Below are 21,872 nucleotides of genomic sequence, written 5' to 3'. Positions count from 1 at the left end.
GTTACAACGCGTGGTAACGTAAGTCGCTCCGCATCGGAGAGGATGCGTCATCGTGCCTGCCGCGGGGAGCGGTGCCGGCCCGGCGCGGTGGGGTGCCGGGGCCGCGCTGCAATAGGATAGGTTTGGATTGTCTCAAACCATCTGGTAAGCCAGTTTAATGATATTCTAGCTGTATTTGGCGTTCGGAAGCGCATTGTGAATGCCTACTTGGACGCTAAAGCCCCGGTTCTCGTCCGATTACCGCAGGTGTCGGCCGAGGTCGGTGCCCGTGCTCGGAGCCCGGGAGTATTACCTCGTGTTGTTAGTTTCCGACGCGACAGTTCGTGTCGTTCGCCGCGTCGGCGCCGTCGACTTTCTCTTGTCGTCCGAGGTGACTCCGAGACGCCGCGACGCTGTGGGCCGGCGCCCGAAGTGTCGCGGCGCAGGCGCTTCCGGTCCGCGGGGCTCCGAGAGACGTCACGCGCCCGCTCCTGTTGCTGCGGTCGCGGCGCGGGTGGATCGCGGACCTCTCGGTCCCGTCCTGGCGCCAAGGTGAAGGCGGACCGGACCACGGGGAGCACGCTACTGCATCTCGACTGCTCAAAGTGGAAGGAAGGTAAGTTACGTGGAAGGCCACTCTGTGGAAACACTACGAGTACAGCGGCGGGGCCGTTCGCCGCGCCAGTTGCCATCTATCAAGGCGTCGGGCAACAGTGCCGCCCGCTACGGTGGCGCTGCCCGCCACGCGCATCGGCGCCTCCTGAGCCGGAAACGTCCATCAGGCGCGATGGCGCGTCACGCACCGGCGCCTCCCGAGCTGGCGGTGGCTGCCGCCACGATTGGCGCCGCCCACCTCACGCATCGGCGCCACTTGAGCTGGCCGCCACCATGGCGCCTCACGCACCAGCGAAACAGTGGCGGGCCGCCACGATGGCGGCACCCGCCTCACGCGTCGGCGCCTCTCGAGCTGACCGCCACAATGGCGCCTCTCGCCTCACCAGCGCCTCCTGAGCCAGTGGCGGCCGCCACGATGGCGCCGGCCGCCACGATGGCGCCTCTCGCCTCACGCACCTGCGAGCCGGTGGCGGGCCGCCACAAGGGTGCCGCCCGCCTCGCGCACCGGCGCCTCTCGAGCTGGCCGCCACGATGGCGCCTCTCGCCTCACGCACCGGCGCCTCCCGAGCTGGCCGCCACGATGGCACCTCTCGCGTCACGCGCCAGCGCCTCCCGTGCTGTCGGTGGCTGCCGCCACGATGGCGCCTCTCGCGTCACGCGCCGGCGCCTCCCGAGCTGGCGGTGGCTGCCGCCACGATGGCGCTTCTCGCGTCACGCGCCGGCGCCTCCCAAGCTGTCGGTGGCTGCCGCCACGATGGCGCCTCTCGCGTCGCACGCCGGCGCCACCCGAGCTGGCGGTGGCTGCCGCCACGATGGCGCCTCTCGCGTCACGCGCCGGCGCCTCCCAAGCTGTCGGTGGCTGCCGCCACGATGGCGCCTCTCGCGTCGCGCGCCGGCGCCACCCGAGCTGGCGGTGGCTGCCGCCACGATGGCGCTTCTCGCGTCACGCGCCGGCGCCTCCCGAGCTGTTGGTGGCTGCCGCCACGATGGCGCTTCTCGCGTCACGCGCCGGCGCCTCCCGAGCTGTTGGTGGCTGCCGCCACGATGGCGCTTCTCGCGTCACGCGCCGGCGCCTCCCGAGCTGTTGGTGGCTGCCGCCACGATGGCGCCTCTCGCGTCACGCGCCGGCGCCTCTGCCGCCACGATGGCGCATCTCGCGTCACGCGCCGGCGCCTCCCGAGATGTCGGTGGCTGCCGCCACGATGGCGCCTCTCGCGTCACGCGCCGGCGCCTCCTGAGCTGGCGGTGGCTGCCGCCACGATGGCGCTTCTCGCGTCACGCGCCGGCGCCTCCCGAGCTGTTGGTGGCTGCCGCCACGATGGCGCTTCTCGCGTCACGCGCCGGCGCCTCCCGAGCTGTTGGTGGCTGCCGCCACGATGGCGCCTCTCGCGTCACGCGCCGGCGCCTCTGCCGCCACGATGGCGCCTCTCGCGTCACGCGCCGGCGCCTCTGCCGCCACGATGGCGCATCTCGCGTCACGCGCCGGCGCCTCCCGAGATGTCGGTGGCTGCCGCCACGATGGCGCCTCTCGCGTCACGCGCCGGCGCCTCCTGAGCTGGCGGTTGCTGCCGCCACGATGGCGCTTCTCGCGTTACGCGCCGGCGCCTCCCGAGCTGGCGGTGGCTGCCGCCACGATGGCGCCGCCCACCTCACGCACCGGCACCTTCCGAGCGGCGGCGGTTGCCATGATAGCGCCGGCAATTACGTCGATGCTGCAAGTACGACGCTGTCGTCCTTTGCAATGGCACCCATGTTCTGTTCGTAAGAAAACTTACCTGCTGCCGTTCCCAATGATATCGCCAGCGGCCGTGTCGATGCAGCCCGCCAAGCCGACGCCGGCCGGGCGCCACGCCGCTGCCGTCCGGCGCCACGTGTGCCACGGTACCAGTTTTCCCTGTCCACATGGCCCCATTGAGGTACGCAGGCGCTTATAGCTATGGTGCAACAGCACGAGCAGACCGCTAAACTCTTGCTTTCGGTTAAGGATCCCTCCGTCGCCAAGGCGACGGCAGACAAGGTCCCGTGTGCTCCGCTCAAAACCGAGGCTGAAGGCATTGAAAAGGTTTGCAGTGTTCACATAATTATCTGTCTGCTTGCCCGCGCTCTCCAGCTTAAGTTCCGTCTTACAAAGACGAACTCGTTCGCCAAGCCCCTAATAAACAAAATGGGACAAATAAACCCGCTGCGCCTGAACGAGCTTGTGTTTCCGGTGCCAAGAGAAAGGGGCCAGGAGGACTCCAGCAGTTTCCATCTGTCTGTCTTCGACTTTATCGAAACAGTTTTGTTAAGCAAAGCGCCAAAATCGATTTTAGACTTGATTTCATCAGTGCGATTTCCTTAAAAGCATGCTACCATGCTCCTATACAAGTTTGACTGAAGGTTTTTCGTTTTCTCAACATACAGACCTGCCTTGCTGCCGAGTTTCTCACAGAGACTATACTCGATGCCTCCTGTTCAGTCTCAAATTCGCAAACGTTAGTTTATGGAGATTGCACCGTCGTAGTCCTCACCTTATACCTGTAGTCCGTTAATAATGGTAGACAATGTACGAAGTGAGGCCCTTCAAGTGGAGAGTAATCGTTAACGGGCCGCACCTGCAGCGCTGACGAGAGGAGTGTACTACAAACATACAACCGTTACTACGGTTGTCGAAAAAACTGCTGATGCCAGCAGATCGTCTATAGTTCGCGCTGGTTCCTTGCTACTTACCAGGTCGGTATAACCCCCAAAGGCGACGGTTTATCAAAAAGTCACTGCGTCCCCCGAGTGGCAGCTGCGCCCAGAAGCCGCCGAGACTATCTTCGCCTGATAGGCGCCTTGTTGGCCGGCCTCTCCGCTTTCGAGAGCCCTCGCACTTTACCACGGTATGTCTTAACCGACTCTTTGAAGTGCTACCACGACGCGTTTGGCAGCTGCCGGTGATACGACTTGGCATGGATATCTCCACCTCCCAGGCTAGTCTGTTTACTGTGACGGCGTGATGAGGAGAGCTTTCTCACAGCTGTGGTAAGCTTGCAATTTACTGGCGGTCCTAGTGAACACAACGTCAGACCACCATCCCTTACAAGTCAACGACCTTAAGAATCGAGGCGTAGCTCCTGTCAGATAGGACTCTCCAACACCGAGCCGGCGATAACCGGGTATTTCCGGTTCCGGTACTGGTTGTCTAGAAAACCAGTACCGGGGAGCACTCCCTAGATCGTCCCCTTGTCGAGGTCGCTGTACGCCCACAATGTAGAAATGATCTTCATGGTGCATCAAAAATGAGATCGACTGCCAGGTACCTCTAATACCCAGTGAAGTAGCAAGCTATCTCAGACATCTATTTCTATTCTCCATGTTAGCTTTCAGAATGATACTTGTTCAGAAGCCTGTAACAAGTGCTGTATGTGAACCACTATCGGACACTATGCCTTCTTCCATCGTCATTAATAGCGAGACCAGCGCCTCCCAAACCACCAGCTTGGGACGCGAGAAATCTTATTCAAATTACTTGCCCTAACTTGAATAATCCTACAACGTACCTATATAGATGAGCTGCCGCACCTTTACTGTTAGCATCAGGCCGCAGGGTCAATGACCTTACCCTACTACACTGTAGCCCAGGCAATTACACAGATAACTTTGACGCTATTATTTTGTGTCCGAAATTCGGTTCTAAACCAGATAACGTGTCTCACCGACTGGACTCTCTAGAAGCTTCGGAATAAAGTATAGACCCAGTAGGTAGTCTGGGTACGTCAACTTGTGAGAATTACACAAAATGTTAGGGACACTGCGCTTATTTCCTTAGTCTCGTCCAATCCGGCCTCGCCTACGATTGCTTTCGATCCATGATGTACTTAATCACTAAATTAGCTGGAAAACTATCCAATTACTTAGCGATATTTTGGCTTAAGTTAATTGGGAACATGACTCTTTCTTTAGACGATCCTATCGCCGAGATTCTGCGGATTGGATGCGATTTCGAATGAGAAATCTCTCAAACCAGTTTAACGTCAGATTCGAACCTGGGATTACAGTTTAAATTCTCAATTTCCTGTAATGCATCATTATAACGAGTTATTGTGATTTCATGGGTTGCAATAAGGCGTATATATTTATTCTTTCTCTGAGTTATATGACAGTAGGTGTAGCCCTAACGCTTGCGCGCCCGCTGACTCGCCACCAGGAGATAATAAACAGGTCTCAATGAAGATCTCAGACGTGGAACGGAACACATAATATAAAAATTTTACCTTCCAATAAAATTATTATTATGTTTCCTTCCACGTCTGAGATCTGAGTAATGCCTTCCTGGCAGGCTACTAGGCTACTTTTATACCGACGGTACTTCTCCTCAACAATGACATAGCGGCGGCGAGTGGCGGGGGGCGGGCGTCTGTTTGCAGGAAAGGGAAGCGGAACTACGTCACGGCGAGGCGGCGGAGCGACTACATAGACGCTAGCGGCATCTATCGGTCACCGGAGGCGTTACGCTCTCAATGAAGATCTCAGACGTGGAAGGAAACATAATAATAATTTTATTGGAAGGTAAAATTTTTATATTATTCACCACTCTTCTTACGATTATAGTATTTTATGCAACCGTTGTTTAAGAGGGGTCAAAAAAGGCGAGTGGCGTGAGTAACAATTTGAGGCGAAGCCGAAAATTGTTAATAAAGACGCCACGAGTATTTTTTGACTCAGTTAAACAACGTTGCATAAAATACTTTTTCTACGACCAAACACTTACTTTGAAATAAAATTGTAAATTTAACAAATATTTTTCATGTCATCTAGTGGACTTCTACCTACGGTATCTACCTGTTTTTAGTGATTCTTGTGCTATTACTGATATTTCTTCAGGCGTAGACACTAAGTTTTTGTCTTCATCAATTTTAACTTGAAAGACACACTGTTTTTTAACACAAAAGTTAAGTTTTCATTCGACATGCACAATAGTATTCATATTCAAGATTCACAATATTCAAGAAGTAGCAAAAAATGAAGGGTACGAGCGGGAAAAGAATGAATGAAATTAAAAAAAAAACATGTCTATGGTTCACTTATGTGACATTCACACCCATAAGCGAGAGCGAGAAAGATATATTTCTTTCTCGCTCTCACTTATGGGTGCGACGAACCAAGGTCGCGTTGCGGTGCGACAGTGTGTGACGGCTATAAGGTTGGCAACAATGTATTTTTTAAGTGGCCATTACACAAAGTATTGTAAAAGTGCCAAAAAGATACTACGTGTATGCATGAATTCTTTTTTGGGGAATAGACTAAAGACTAGTCTTGACAACTATAAGATAGGGCTTTAAAGGTGTGTGCACGACCCTTTAAATGACAAATAAAAGTGCGGGAGTAGAAAAACTTTATTATACTTCAGCTAAGTATGTTACGAGTTTTCATTAAACAGTGTGTAATACGGGCCCCGATCTGAATTGCAACCGTTTCCACGCCGTGCCCGATTATATCCGCACCAATCGACGCCAATGAGGAAATCCTCGGCGATGTACCGCGAGTGCGATAACCCCCATGCTTTTATAACGACACGGGCGTGTGTGCCGCGGTTTTATTCACATTCTAATCAATTAAGCAGTAGGGTGAATACTTATTTCATGTTGTTTTTCTGAACCGTCAGCCAGAGGACAATAGCAGCACAGTTTGGAGCAGGGATCGGAACCGGTTTTTTGCAAAAACTTAGAAATAACCTTATTTTTCGAATTATTTTATACTCGAAATGTAGGACTCAGTTGTGTTTCTGGGTTACGTCTTCGTGTTATTAGATTGCCCAATTAGAAATGAAGTAATTAGCAAAGAACGAAAAAATACCGTTTCCGTTCCCGTACAAAGAATACCGGTATCCGATCCCTGGTTTGGAGATCTTTGCTAAATCTACGCCTGGTACAGTCGGCCAAAAATGTGGTCTACCACCCTACGGTTGAGGTTCGTTAGAACGTCGTGAGACAACAAGGTCGATCTACTTTTAACTCCGTTAGAATAGTCAACCTTAGCGATCGTTAGATCTCGCAGAAACTTTTGTCAAAACTGGTAGACCACTTTCTTGGCCTACTGTACTGTCGCCATCAGATATAACGGTGCGGCCAAGGCGCTCACAAATATCTGAACACGCCTCCATTGTCAAGTCGTTAAAGTGCTTGTTCACATATTTTTGAGCACCTTGGCCGCTCCGATATATCTGATGGCGACTGTACCTGGGTCAAAATTATTTTCGTTGACTTGTTTTCTGTCCCCAAAAAATGTGACCGAGTGTAGCTTCTTGTATGGGGTGAAATTTAGTTTTTATTTCTTCTCAAGAGAACTACTACAGCTAGACAGACATGCAATAGCACTAATTTATTTTTATTTAATAGAAGCGTCACAAAGTGGTCAGAACCAAGACAACGAAAAGAATTTTGACCCACCTGGTAGTGCAGGGTAGAATTATGAGACCACGTTGAAACCACGAATCGGAATTACATACGAATAAAAAGTAAAAACTTTTGGTTTTGTCGTGTGTGTTTATGACAGCATTTCATTTTTGGTATTTCCTTTAACTAGTTGGTATTGAACTAACTAATAAAATCCCCGCTCCCTTACATTTTCCCACACCCACAGTCATTAGCGAACGGATCCTTTCCGGTTTTTAACTGTTCGAATTACCAATAGCAAATGGCTCCTCTACACGATGGGCCAGCGCCGGCCACTCCAAGGGACGCATTTATGCGTTAGAGGGAGCAAGTGATATTGTTATCTCATTCTACCGCATGGCTGCGTCCCTTGGAGTGGCCGGCGCTGGCCCATCGTGTAGAGGAGCCAAAAAACTGACCAACCATAGGCCTTGTGACGTTGCCATAAGGTTTACAAATCGTTAATAATTTCGACGATGGTGTCCTGTAGTCGGCATCAATATTAGCGGATGAAACAATGCATCAAAATTATCTGCCACCCTGGAATACTTTTCTAAATGGAGATGAATCTCTACAGTTCGCGTTAAAAAATATTTGTTACAAACTAATTGTTCTGTATAAAGAGACTATATATCTTTTTGTTAAGCTATTGGACAGTCGCCATCAGATATATCGGAGCGGCCAAGGTGCTCAAAAATATCTGAACACGCACTCTAACGCCTTGACAATAGAGGCGTGTTCAGATATTTGCGAGCGCCTCGGCCGCTACGATATATCTGATGGCGATTGGACAAGTCTGACACGCTACTTTTGATGCTGACTGTACAAGGCGGGTTCCCCTTTAATCTACTCTACTAACTTTAAAACTTTTCAAATGTATTCAGTAAATTAGTAACAACACTTGTTTAATAGGCAACTACAAAAAAATACCGCGAACCGTATCTAATAAACCAATTGACCGTAGAACCGCAGCCGATTTGAAACAACACTGTTAAACAGAACAAAACAAGTGTTTTACAATCCAATGGCCCACAATGGCAGACATGTGCCCTGTTTATCAAAAGCTTGTAACTTGTAATACAAGTGGAAGTCCGTTTCTAACAAAAGCTGTCAAAAAGGGACTTCCACTTGTATTACAAGTTACAAGCTTTTGATAAACAGGGCAATGGTCTACAATGCCAATAGAAGCTTATTCTAAAACATACTGGGTGATTTTAGGACCGTGATCCTGAATGGCTAAAATGTGTTAAGATGGCCATACTAAACTAAGGGCCGATGCAGACGGACTGCAACCCGACTGCAATTTTGACAAGTTGCAGTCGAGTTGCAGTCCGTCGGTACCGGCCGTAAAGTTACATATAAAATCTATTTATTTACATCTAAAATCTAGGCAACCAATGGACTGGAACAACTTTTTAATAAGGCAACCTAAAAAAATGGAACCGCAGTTGAAAGCATGTCATAAATTATTAAGTATAGTTGGTCAAACCAATTTGTCAGTCAGTAAGAACCTGGAAAACTATACTCATCCTTTTCTTTTGGGTGCTAGTAGTAGTGTAAGACAATAGATAGTATGATTCTGTATATGTTTGAAAGGAGACAGTCCTTTGACAAAATATAGTTTGTGCATGGTAGCTCCATGGGGTCTGGTTGGGAAAACGTACAAGTTTTAAAATTCCAATAGTACTGACCTTTCTTGCCGGTGAAGGGCGGGGGATGCCATTGTGGAACGTTCGTCAGAATCGCTTCCACTGCCTGGAACCAAAAATAAAAAATATTCAGATAAAAACATAGCAAATCCCTAGTTGCTGTTACAGGCTTCTGGTGTGTATCAGCTTGATTTTATGCGACATAAACACATTATCCTTTTTTGTGTCGCGCTGTCGGGTAAAAAGTAACAATTACAGAAGCGCATAGCATATGGAAAGTAGCGTCTATGACATTTAGCGGCATGGTGACTTTTGGCGAATGTAGCATTACACGCAAAGGTGCTTATCTAACACAATCTGATAGGCATACTTTAACTATTGTAAAAATGTCACTGCTTTAAATTTAAATTTAGAGCTAAATTAAAATCAGTTATCGTATTAACTTGGATTACCTAGCTCACACCTGACCATATCAAAAACCTGTAGATAAGTTAATCAAAATATGTAAAATAAATTCAACCGAAAATCCTTCTTTGTCCAATCGTCGTTATGAGTGAGGAAAGCGGTACACTCATTATTAATTATTGATACCATTTCTATCCTGTCATGATGATCATGTTTTAAAGATCGAAACAGTAGTGCGCAGTTCACCAAAACGTATGTTACCTGCTAGGCCGAGACACTGAAATTATTTATAAGGCCACCCATGAATTATTCAGGATTTACCGACTGGCTTACAGACTGATTTACGGATAAGCAGTAAAACTACTGTGCGAAAGCATAACCATTAGGTATGCCTATTGTACCATCGTCCACACTGTTCACTGAGAGTTCGTAAATCTTATTGCAAAGATATAAGGTCCACCAAAGGTCAGCTAAGAGTTGCTGTTAGTACCATGGACACACAAATGCACAGTTCACTGCTGGCTTTTCTCAGGGCAGATGTTTTTCTTTTCCAAAGGGTATTTTGACATTAATTAGCACATTACTAATAATGCGATATTCTCAAATAGGAGAACCTTGATAGAAACCGAATTTTTAAACACACAACACCGCTCTCTAAATATATATGTGGCGAAAAGTCTTTGTCGATCATAAAAACGTCACTTGTCGAGATAGGGTCATCTCCACAAACACGTTCCAAGGGGATCTGTTCTACGTCTTCAAAAGTAGGCACCGCGGTACGTCGGTCGACTACAAAGAGATGTATCCACTTTTTCACCTTATTGCATTGTAATAAAGTGAAAAAGTGGATACATCTCTTTGTAGTCGACCCTACAATATAAATGCGTCATAGTTATCTCGACTTTTGCCAAACTCTCTGTATCTTTAACGATATTTTGATACCTCGACATGACGAATCTCTCATGCTTTTAGAACGACGGGATCAAATCGATTCTGACACACCATGTGCGTGTGTTTTTATGGCCCAGCCCCTGACCTGGTTGAATGATTTATGTCTGTTTCCACTTAAAAGTCTTAAAACTGAAAATAAAAGCAGTATAAACATACTTATTCTCTTCACATTCGAATACTTATATGAAATTCCATGTACGTCAGAGTCTAAGGATTTAATCGACCGACATAAGTGGAACAGTTTAACTTACGTCAGATTCTATTTTCCGTCGAGATGCATCTCCATTGTGAGAGAAGGAATGCCATTGTTGCTTTTATGGATAAATCTGCTCGAGATCGAGGGTCCATGTTGCATTGCAAATTCAATTTTCGGCGTCATATCGAATTCAAAATGAAACATTTGATTTGCAAAATGCGTGAGTCGGGATAAACGAAAGTTTGCCATAATCACTGGTACATTACCTAGATCCGTATAGGATGAGTAGGTATGTATTTTTACTACATCAGCTCCCATCATCCCACAAAAATTGCCTAAGGTCAAAGTGCGGCTGATAGCACGGGTCATTATGCAACAGAAACGCGTATATATTATATTATAATTATTATGTAAGAATTTTTGCTGTATTGACTATTTTATAAATTTTAATAAATCAATCAAACAGAAAGAAACCGGCCAAGTGCGAGTCGGACTCGGGTTCCAAGGGTTCCGTACATTAAGTCCGACTCACGCTATTTCTAATAGGTTTTCCTGTCATCTATAGGTAAAGAATTATTTTGTGTATTTTTTTTTTCAAAATTATAGACTCATTTCGGAGATAGGGGGGGCTCATTTTTTGCCTATTTTCTTGAATAACTGCTAAACTATTTATCCTAAAAATATTTGAGATTCTTACAATGAGCTCTTTCATTTCATATGTAACATGTAACCAAGGACCGGAAAACCCCTCTTTACGCTTAATCCTATCCATTCGGTAACCCAATCAATTCGGTTACCGTATCATTCGGTAACCCTATCATACTGTTACCTGATTGTAACGGTAAGCTTATTGAAACGGTAACCTTAACCTTTAACCGAGTTAATCTCAAAACCCCATCGCGTTAGGGTTTTTGTTAGGGGTTTTTAACCGGTTTTTATTCAGTTATGGTAACCTTTATTATCGGTTGCTTATTGGTTTGCTACATTCGTATTCTGATGTGCCGTCAGTCAAATACCTACTAAAAGAAAAAGTTAATTTATTAATAGAACTAATAGTTTATTTTGTTATTTTTGTATTTTTTTTTTAATTTTGCTTATTTTAATGTTTTTGTTTATTTTAATGTTTTTGTTTATTTTACTTATTTTGTCTATTTTTTTATTTTGTTTATTTTACTTATTTCATTTATTTTATTTGTCATTAATTTTGTTAATTTTATTTATATAATTTATTTTGATTATTTTATTTATTTTGTTTATTTATTTTTTTTTTTTTATGTATTTGATTTACTTTATTTACTTTATTTACTTTATTTACTTTATTTACTTTATTTACTTTATTTACTTTATTTACTTTATTTACTTTATTTACTTTATTTACTTTATTTACTTTATTTACTTTATTTACTTTATTTACTTTATTTACTTTATTTACTTTATTTACTTTATTTACTTTATTTACTTTATTTACTTTATTTACTTTATTTACTTTATTTACTTTATTTACTTTATTTACTTTCTTTACTTTATGTACTTTATGTACTTTATGTACTTTATTTACTTTATTTACTTTATTTACTTTATTTACTTTATTTACTTTATTTACTTTATTTACTTTATTTACTTTATTTACTTTATTTACTTTATTTACTTTATTTACTTTATTTACTTTATTTACTTTATTTACTTTATTTACTTTATTTACTTTATTTACTTTATTTACTTTATTTACTTTATTTACTTTATTTACTTTATTTACTTTATTTACTTTATATACTTTATTTACTTTATTTACTTTATTTACTTTATTTACTTTATTTACTTTATTTACTTTATTTACTTTATTTACTTTATTTACTTTATTTACTTTATTTACTTTATTTACATTATTTACTGTATGTACTTTATGTACTTTATTTACTTTATTTACTTTATTTACTTTAGTTACTTTATAATAATAATAATAAATTCATTTATTACAGGACCATCAGGGATCATTTTTTGTTAGTACTTACGACTATGCCTTATAAAATATTGTTAGTATTATGCTCTATAAACTATACAATGTCATTTTGTAGCAAAATATAAATAAATTAATTGAAATTAAAAAGAAATGAAATTAAATCAAAATATAATAGATAATAACGGCTTGCATAAATTATAATAAAAAATTTTAGTTACTTTAGTTACTTTAGTTACTTTAGTTACTTTAGTTACTTTATTTACTTTATTTACATTATTTACTTTATTTACTTTATTTACTTTATTTACTTTCTTTACTTTATTTACTTTATGTACTTTATGTACTTTATGTACTTTATTTACTTTATTTACTTTATTTACTTTATTTACTTTATTTACTTTATATACTTTATATACTTTATATACTTTATTTACTTTATTTACTTTATTTACTTGTGTCGTCGTGTCATGATTTATTCACTTTCTATTTATTCTAAAATAACGAGTGCAAGAATTATTCTTATTCAAATCGATTGGAATAAGAATGAAATTTCTGTTTTTATTCTTATTCTTATTCAAGTTATTTTTTGCCCAACTCTGCTCTAGATTACTCTCGTGTTGTTGAAGGTGACTATTGAACAAAATCTGCAAAATATCTTTCATGTATGAAGTCAATTATTTGCACTTCCTAGTACCTAATAACATGAAGATAATAAATATACCTACACAGGCGAAGCAACATCCGTATTTAAATCGAAACGCTGCGCTCCGCTGGCACGCGCTACAACGCAAGTGCACCGAATGTTTAAAGGTCGTGGTATTTTCTATTGTATTAGGATATTTAGGATTAAGCAGAATGCGGTGAGAGTCATAGTGACAACAATAAAGCCTTATTATTGTACTACACTACAGTATTGTTATCAGTACTCTGCCGTGTCATGACTAATTGATGTAATTGTAGATACATGAGTTAGTGGTAACAAGGTTAAATGGCATTTATTTGGTCATATTATACGTCATATTATATGTAGTACAATGTATATAGATAGTAAAATGAATTTCACCCCTCTTTTCAATGGTCGGATTGATTTGAATTTTTTGAAGCCTTCGAAACGGTGATGATAATTTTATAATGAAGCTACATAGAAAGTAAACTGCGAAATTATAATTATGATGGTTCAATGTATATTTCTTTGCGTATTAAGTATGTATTTTGTTTATTATTCCTACCAGCCTTGAGGTCTTACGTATGCTATCTCTTTCACACCTACGGAAAGTGAATGAGATAGTAAATTACTGCAGGTAAGAAAAGAGTCCTACGCTTATCACTATAATTAAATAGATTTGCAGAAAGTTGCAGGCGTGTTTGCACTTGAGACCGTCATTTATTACTCATTGGCAATAACAATAGGATTAAGTCGTGGCGTGGTGAATTCTTTGTCAGCATTTGCTAAACACGTGCGGCAAGCGTTGTGTCAAACGATATACCTGTTAATTTCCGTCTAAATAATAAATGCAAATTTTAAATATCAGAAGAGCTTTTAAAAACACCATAAGTCTTGGTAGTAACTCGGATACTGAAACCACATACTATAGTTCGTTTTTTTTAGCATTAGAAATAAGGTAAACAATCTTGATGTCTCTTTTAATTGAAAAGCACAGTTACGGTAAATATGTAACAATTATGAATCTAATACGATCTTTTATAGTCTTCTGCTTTCATAAGTAATAGTTATGGTTTTTAAAAAGTGTTTTTCAATTAAAAGACATGTCAAAATCGCTTACCTTCTTTCATGTTCTTTCTAATGCTAAAAAAAAACGAATTATAAACATAATTCGAAAACAGAAAAAAATCATGAGTATTTTCCCCATTTGTTCCTGCCCAACGTGATCGCCGCGATACATGAGGCGGGGACATATGGGAATGATTTAAATGAAGCGCCTATTCCCATCTGTGCCCGGCGGGGAGAAATAGGAATACACCATATCAAGCCATTCCTTATCCTACCTTTAAAAACATCTTTTTCAGGGTTCCGTACCCAAAGGGTATAAACGGGACCCTATTACTAAGACTCCTCTATCCGTCTGTCTGTCACCAGGCTGTATCTCTTGAACCGTGATAGCTAGGCAGTTGAAATTTTCACAAATAATTAATTTCTGTTGCTGCTATTACAACAAATACTAAAAACAGCATATAATAAATATCTAAGTGGGGCTTCCATACAACAAACGTGATTTATTTGCTGGTTTTTGCGTAATGGTGCGGAACCCTTCCTGCGCGAGTCAGACTCGCACTTGGCCGGTTTTTTATTTTTTACATTAATTTAGGCACAGCCATTGAAGAGTTTCGCTATCCACCATCCGTTCAGAGCAGCTGAATTGTACCTGATGATTTAGTTATCACATTAAAATAAATACGGGTATCGTCCAATACCAAGACTATACGGCAGTAAATTAAATTTGTAAGATTTTATTGCATAAAATCAGGTATACATTAGTCAAGAAACATAATAGTTTCTTGTCTAATTTACTTCTATCTATACGTAACGCCTATACGGCACCCATACTACATGTTTAATCCAGGAATATTATTTAGAATATAAAATCATGATTATATTTATTTGATTAAGAATGAGATTATTCTTATTCAATTTTTTCATTTCCGTTGATTGATTTTATTCCCGTCAAAATTATTTGAATAATTTGACTTGACTTAGGAATTCTTATTTAAATAATGATTTTATTCTTGAATGCCCAACACTAAGTATGTATGTAATTATGTATCTATTTAATTTAATCAAAACTATTTCACCTACCAATGTTATAGATACCCAATGAATATGTATAATGAATTCTGCCCTAGTAGCACGGTCGCATTTTTATCGTTTATCACCATGCCTGTCACGTTCTAACAAGTATGTAAGTGCGATAGTGACGGGCATAGTGATAGTCGATAAAAATGGAACCGTGCTGAGCCCCCTGGTATTAATGAAAGATTTGTAGTATTAAAATAAGTTTATAACTGCTATAGATATATATTTTCTGATCGCTGCATTAAGCGGTACAAGATAAATTACGACTTAGCTCATACAACTCACCGCATCTGAAAACATTTTAAACTAAAGTCTATTTTTTATTCGGTAGACTAAAATGACATTTCGTAGTATGAACATCATGTGTCATTTCATTTCATACTATGAAATGTCATTTTAGTCTACCGAATAAAAAAATAGACTTTAATTGCTTATTATAAAATAAGCTCATAATAACTAGTACATATGTCATTTGTTAACAATGGTAAAATATCTACCACAATCCGCTAGCGCATGTATCTTTATCACAAAGTGTTTTTTTTTTAAATCACTTAAGATAAATTATACCTAACTAGGTACCAGTAAAATTACTAGTTAGGTGAAAATTTTTCTTTAAATCAGTCTTTAATCTGTAGGTACATATCAAGTGTGAACCCGAAAATAAAAATAATAATCTAAGTAGCATAAAATATATCTAAATAATAGCAGATATTACTAGGATAGGATGTTGTTTACTTGCAACCCCTTTTCTAAAAATTTCTAAACTAGAATTGACAAAAACAATAGGAACACACAGGTGTAAAGATAAACAAAGGAATGGCCGCGCTGCGCCGCGGCTGTCGTTCTAAAAATAATACTGTAATCGCTCACTTGTTTTCAATTTTAGCTTAAGGACTCAAAGTGCAATATTGTTTGAATTGACAATAAGCGAAGTTACCGGCAAAAAAACTTGTTTGTGCTGGAGGCTTCATAGACCGCCCATGCCAACCACGGTTATTCAATAATAAGTTGAATTTAAGTCTGCGTAAAGTTTACAATCGTTTGAACTGGTTCAAAACCTTATTATGAGGTAACAGCATAGACGGGGTTTTTATTTCGGTTACCGGTAACAGGGGTTAACTCGATCTGATACGGTTACCGAATCAAAGTGTTACCTTATCAGACGGTTACCGTTATGGTAGGGGTTTTTATAACCACTTCTAAAATAACCTTATGAAAAACCCCGGTTAAGGTAACCGGTTCCGGTCCCTGCATGTAACACGATATAGTTTGAAAAACTTTATTTTTTAATTTTCTCATTTACTCCCCAAAAATGGCCTACATATTTAGGATACATTTATTTACGTTACACGTCCATCTTTGGGTCACAAACTTACATATTCAACTTAATTGGTCCAGCAGTTTCGGAGAAAATAGGCTGTGACAGACGGACGGACAGACACGCGAGTGATCCTATTAGGGTTCCGTTTTTTCCTTTTGAGGTACGGAACCCTAAAAAAGATTATTATAAACATCATATCTATAGGTACAATATCAAAATCCGATAACATTGATGGCTATACATTTAATAGCAACATTGCCTCGACAGCAGTCAACACAATTGCGTAAACTGTAGACGACCGGTCGAATTCGCGGGTCATTTAACTTTGTAACAAGCGAGATAACAGAAATTCACTAATGTCAGGCGAAATGTGTTTTGCATTCCTATTTTCAATAGGTAAAACAATATATTAGTATGATGACAGACGGTATCCGATTGTACAGTCGACGTCAAAGAGATCTTTACGACTAACGTTACAAAAAATTATTTACACGACTTAGTTGTCATAGCATTTAGGTCGTGTAAACATTTTTTTGTTACTTTGGCTGTAAATTTCTCTTTGACGTCGACTGTACAGTTAAACTGTACCAATATGCATTTAGTGTTAAGGGGCCCACTGATTAACAGTCCGCCGGAAGATATAGGCCTGTCAGTTAGAACAAAAAGTTGACAGTTCCGAACAACTGACAGGCCGATATCGTCCGGCGGACTGGTAATCAGTGGGCCCCTTTAGCCTTAATTGGTCTTTGCTCTTCCTTTGTTATTTAAATTCTTTAATAAAATCGGATGTCAACACCTAACACATTCTAAATACCTACCTATTAATATCTGGGAGACCATGGGAGACCGAGCTTTGCTCGGAAAACATATAAAATCTCAAAAATTTGCAATTTCCCAGAGATAAGACCTAGATCGATTTTTTGCCCCCAAAAACCCCATACCAAATTCCAAATTTCATCGAAATCGTTAGAGCCGTACATATAAATAAATAAATATACAAGAATTGCTCGTTTAAAGGTATAAGATAAATATGCAAGAATTGCTCGTTTAAAGGTATTAGATTGATATGCAAGAAATATGTTCCCCGTTCCCGTGTGTCCCGTTCTCTGACTGTTAAAGAAGGAACTGCGCCATCCGTTTCCAAATCGTTTCTCTACAGTTACACTAAACCCCTACTGTCTTTCTATTGACGTGATAACGTAATAAATCGTGATAAATCGATGAACACCGGCGGCATACACGAAAAAGTGTCACATTGTGGACAGATCTCCATGGTAACGTATAAAAGTACCTATGCAATTTTTCATCAATGTTTTCTTATGACGTTATCACGCAAAATTATCGTCCGTAAATCGACTTTACAGACAACCATATTTTTTTAACAGACTTTCAAATCTCAAAAGGAGGAGCTTATCACTTCGTTTATTTTCTAGGACTATATTTAGGACTAGGGCTGTATTTTCTAGGATAGAGGCAATAGCACCTCTGACATACAGGGTGCTTCCTGTAACAGGAGCAATAAATTAAACCAAAGGCTGTACTCCTCAAACTGACCAACATTTGTTCAGCAACTTTTAAAAATTATGAATCCTTTAGACTTCCTCTTTTTCATACAAAATAAATATTGCCTTCAATGTACGCTGACATCAGTGTGTTTGACGTTGCTTGTCACCTTGGAGGATACAACTAAACGGAGTAGCCATTAACAGGCTTTCCCCTCTGTCGAAAATAGGCGGCCAACGGTCATACACAATGTATGGACTGACGTTTATCTGACATGGCTATTTTTACGTTACGCATACATTTGACGTTCCCCTCCCCCGCAAAAATCGGCAGACTGTTTTGTACAGAAAATTACAGACATGGCGTCTCCGTTTGATTATATCCTCCAAGCTTGTCACGCTTTAAACATAACAAAATTTGCAATACATTGCGTCTTAGAATAAACTTTAAAGTGTAACAAAAATCAAAACATGAGTTATTTTCAAAAGTTGCTGAACAAATGTTGGTCAGTTTGAGGAGTGCAGCCTATTGTTTAATTTATTGCTCCTGTTACAGGAAGCACCCTGTATATACGGTTTTTTATGAGTTAAGACCGAGACAGACTAAGTATGTAAACTATATACATTCTTGTCACAAAGTTCAAAGTAATTGATTTAATTAATTCAACCAGACATTTCAATTTTCCGGATCCTTACTTTAATTGCACATCCCAAATATGCAAGAGCACGAGAACAATGCAGCGTGCAGCGCCGGCGCCGGATCGAATACAAATCGACCGCTAAACGATTCGCATAATCGAGCTCGAGGGCCTACCGCGAACCACGTTCGACGTGTTGCCTCCCTGTCACACTTACGTACGAATTTACAAGTGCGACAGAGAGACAACACGTCGAACGTCGTTCGCGGTAGACCCTCAGATCTCAGATCGGCGGGCTGATGAAGACGTTGCATGATTGTCATTATCCTTATAGCATCCTCTGGCTACAAATGTATTTGTTTACGCATTTAGAGATTAGAAAAAATGACTTTTCCTCGACGTTGGCAATAGTATTTTATGCAACCGTTGTTTAAGAGGGGTCAAAAAAGGCGAGTGGCGTGAGTAACAATTTGAGGCGAAGCCGAAAATTGTTAATAAAGACGCCACGAGTATTTTTTGACTCAATTAAACAACGTTGCATACAATACTTTTTCTACGACCAAACACTTTAAAATAAAATTGTAAATTTAACAAATATTTTTCATGTCATCTAGCGGACTTCTACCTACGGTATCTACCTGTTTTTAGTGATTCTTGTGCTATTACTGATATTTCTTCAGGCGTAGACACTAAGTTTTTGTCTTCATCCATTTTAACTTGAAAGACACACTGTTTTTTAACACAAAGGTTAAGTTTTCATTCGACAGGCACAATAGTATTCATATTCAAGATTCATAATATTCAAGAAGTAGCAAAGAATGGAGGGTACGAGCGGGAAAAGAATGAATGAAATAAAAAAAAAACATGTCTATGGTTCACTTATTTGTCAGATATGACATTCACACCCATAAGCGAGAGCGAGAAAGATATATTTCTTTCTCGCTCTCACTTATGGGTGCGACGAACCAAGGTCGCGTTGCGGTGCGACAGTGTGTTACGATTATAAGGTTGCCAACAATGTATTTTTTAAATGGCCATTACACAAAGTATCGTAAAAGAGCCAAAAAGAGACTGCGTGTATGCACAAATGCTTTTTAGGGAACTTTAAGATAGGGTTTTAAAGATGTGTGCACGACCCTTTAAATGACAAATAAAAGTCCAGGGAGTAGAAAAAATCATTAAAAGCCACGGAGCCATAATACTCAATAAGCAAAACCTCCGAAAAAAACTTTAATCCGACAAAGGATGATTTCCTAAACAACTCATTATCGCGTCCTAAATCATTTGACACCTCATTCACCAAAATCGGCTGAAGAGTTTTCATGCTACGGTGGAACATACGACACATCGTGGGATAATGCGTATTTATGTGGATAAATACGTAGATAACTAACTACATAAGACATAACATAAACGGCTAGCCCTTTCCGTAGTCGGATAAATAGATTGATTGATACTAACAGAATACCCGGATATAACTTTTGAAAGATTGTCGTTTTAGACGTTATAACGTCCGTAATCCTTATAAACTTATACGAACGAATAAATCTTCTTACCTAGGAGGACCAAATTGAAACCTACAAACCCCTCTTCATTACTTAAGTAAACAAAATGGTCTGTATGACCCAGACCAAAATACTGCAAGTAAAGGAAATGCAAAGTAAACTGAATACGAAGAAAAACCTCAACCCGCGAGGCGTGTCCCAAGGATGCAGTATAAAGGCGTGTTCAATTTTACAATTACAATAATGCCTTCATTACAACTATTAGTTATTCTGTGTTAATAACCACGTTCATAAATAATTTCAATACATAATTACATAATAACTAGAGGTAAATTAAAAGTATACATGATATAGCAATCAGTGGAATAAAGGAACTAGAATACATAATTACGAACAAACATGAATCTTGAAAAGATTATTCCTTCTTTGGGCGACGATGTTACATCGTTGCTCGGCCCTGTCCTAGATAGCTTTCTACAGTTTTCATCGCCTTCAAATCAAACGAATTCACCTTTTAAGAGTTGTTGGAATTATTAAAATGAAATTTAAAATTTTCCGTCCCGGGAAATTTGCCAAGCGAAAGGAGGGATAAATATGTAGAATAACTTACTAGTCAGACTGGAGATAATAATTAATCATCCGTATTTAAAAATCACCTCGGATACTAATGAGTATTATCGATAATGATCCCACAAACTTCTATCTCAACAACTGATTTTTACTAATTTTATGTAATTCTCCACAGTGCGTTCAGGTTTAGGACCATTTCCCGCAGACATAATCAATTGAAATTATGTATTTGAAATTCAATGTTACCTTTAGAACTGAAGAGGTTTTTACTCGAAAATAAAAAGTTTTTTCAGAATATGTAGGTAACTACAGTCTATTTTTTTATTCGGTAGACTAAAATGACATTTCATAGTATGAACATAAAATGTCATTTCATACTATAGTTCGTTTTTTTAGCATTAGAAAGAACTTGAAAGAAGGTAAGCGATTTTGACATGTCTTTTAATTGAAAAACACTTTTTAAAAACCAATAACTATTACTTATGAAAGCAGAAGACTATAAAAGATCGTATTAGATTCATAATTGTTACATATTTACCGTAACTTATTTTTAAAGTGTGTTTTTTCAATTAAAAGACACATCAAGATTGTTTACCAAATTTCTAATGCTAAAAAAACGAAGTATATGAAATGCCATTTTAGTCTACCGAATAAAAAAATAGACTTTAGGTGATGTATCTATCGTTAGATTATTATTGACTCTCATAGGTAACGCAAACCCGTTTCAAATACTTGACTTTATCTGACACTGAGAAACGATAACAGGATTATTGATCTAGTTTTCCTTTTCAATCATAAATATGTTCATCTCCGAATGTCCTTGTTGCGCAAATTGTGATTATGATTGACTATTCAGAGCTGATTGGGGATAATGAACCTTGTTGACGTCGTCTGCTTCCAAATATAGTCGGGTTAATACCTAAGGACTCTCAATGGTTCCCAAGATTTAAAATTATGTCTAGTGTCAATAATTTTAGGGTCGGTTACACCAAATCGTCTGTCACAATAATTAAAATCGTAAAATTAATAATGTACGTAAAAAATTTAAAAAAATATGAATAGAATGTTAACATGTAAACTTAAATGGTAAACTGGTTTTATGGATAAAATAAAATGATTATGATTATGATTATGATTAAACGTTCGCAAAATTTTATCCTATGGGTAGTTGCATAGTTCACTGCTGGTGTGCTGGTTGCCGTTGATAAGTCCTTAAATTGTGGTTAGACAAACATTTAATTTCTATATTGATTGCATCTTCGAACTAGCATTGTCTAAAGAGCTTTATTTAATCTTGGTACGTTTAGACCAACTCATTTTTACAAGCCCGGATTCAAACTCACGTTCTTCTGTATGGAAATAAGATCATCA

At 40.2% G+C, this 21,872-nt stretch overlaps 2 protein-coding genes across 2 annotated transcripts in view; one reads left to right on the top strand and one right to left on the bottom strand.

The window, feature by feature from the left end:
* The window catches only part of LOC134651204 (nucleolar protein 12-like), a 136,064-nt gene that overhangs the window by 99,299 nt on the left and 14,893 nt on the right, over positions 1-21,872 (top strand). Inside the window, exon 2 of the mRNA XM_063506272.1 lies at positions 20,692-20,708. The gene's annotated coding sequence lies outside the window, so the exon portion shown is untranslated. The remainder of the gene's footprint in view (positions 1-20,691; positions 20,709-21,872) is intronic.
* Positions 1-21,872, bottom strand: part of LOC134650854 (TATA-binding protein-associated factor 172) — a 60,590-nt gene that overhangs the window by 31,770 nt on the left and 6,948 nt on the right. Inside the window, exon 3 of the mRNA XM_063505787.1 lies at positions 8,684-8,747. Within this exon, the coding sequence (XP_063361857.1) occupies positions 8,684-8,747 (64 nt within the window). The remainder of the gene's footprint in view (positions 1-8,683; positions 8,748-21,872) is intronic.

The sequence above is a fragment of the Cydia amplana genome, chromosome 9 (assembly GCF_948474715.1).
Source record: "Cydia amplana chromosome 9, ilCydAmpl1.1, whole genome shotgun sequence".
NCBI classification, from domain to species: domain Eukaryota; kingdom Metazoa; phylum Arthropoda; class Insecta; order Lepidoptera; family Tortricidae; genus Cydia; species Cydia amplana.
Note: the sequence above shows the minus strand (reverse complement) of the source record. Positions and strands in the feature narration are given on the sequence as shown.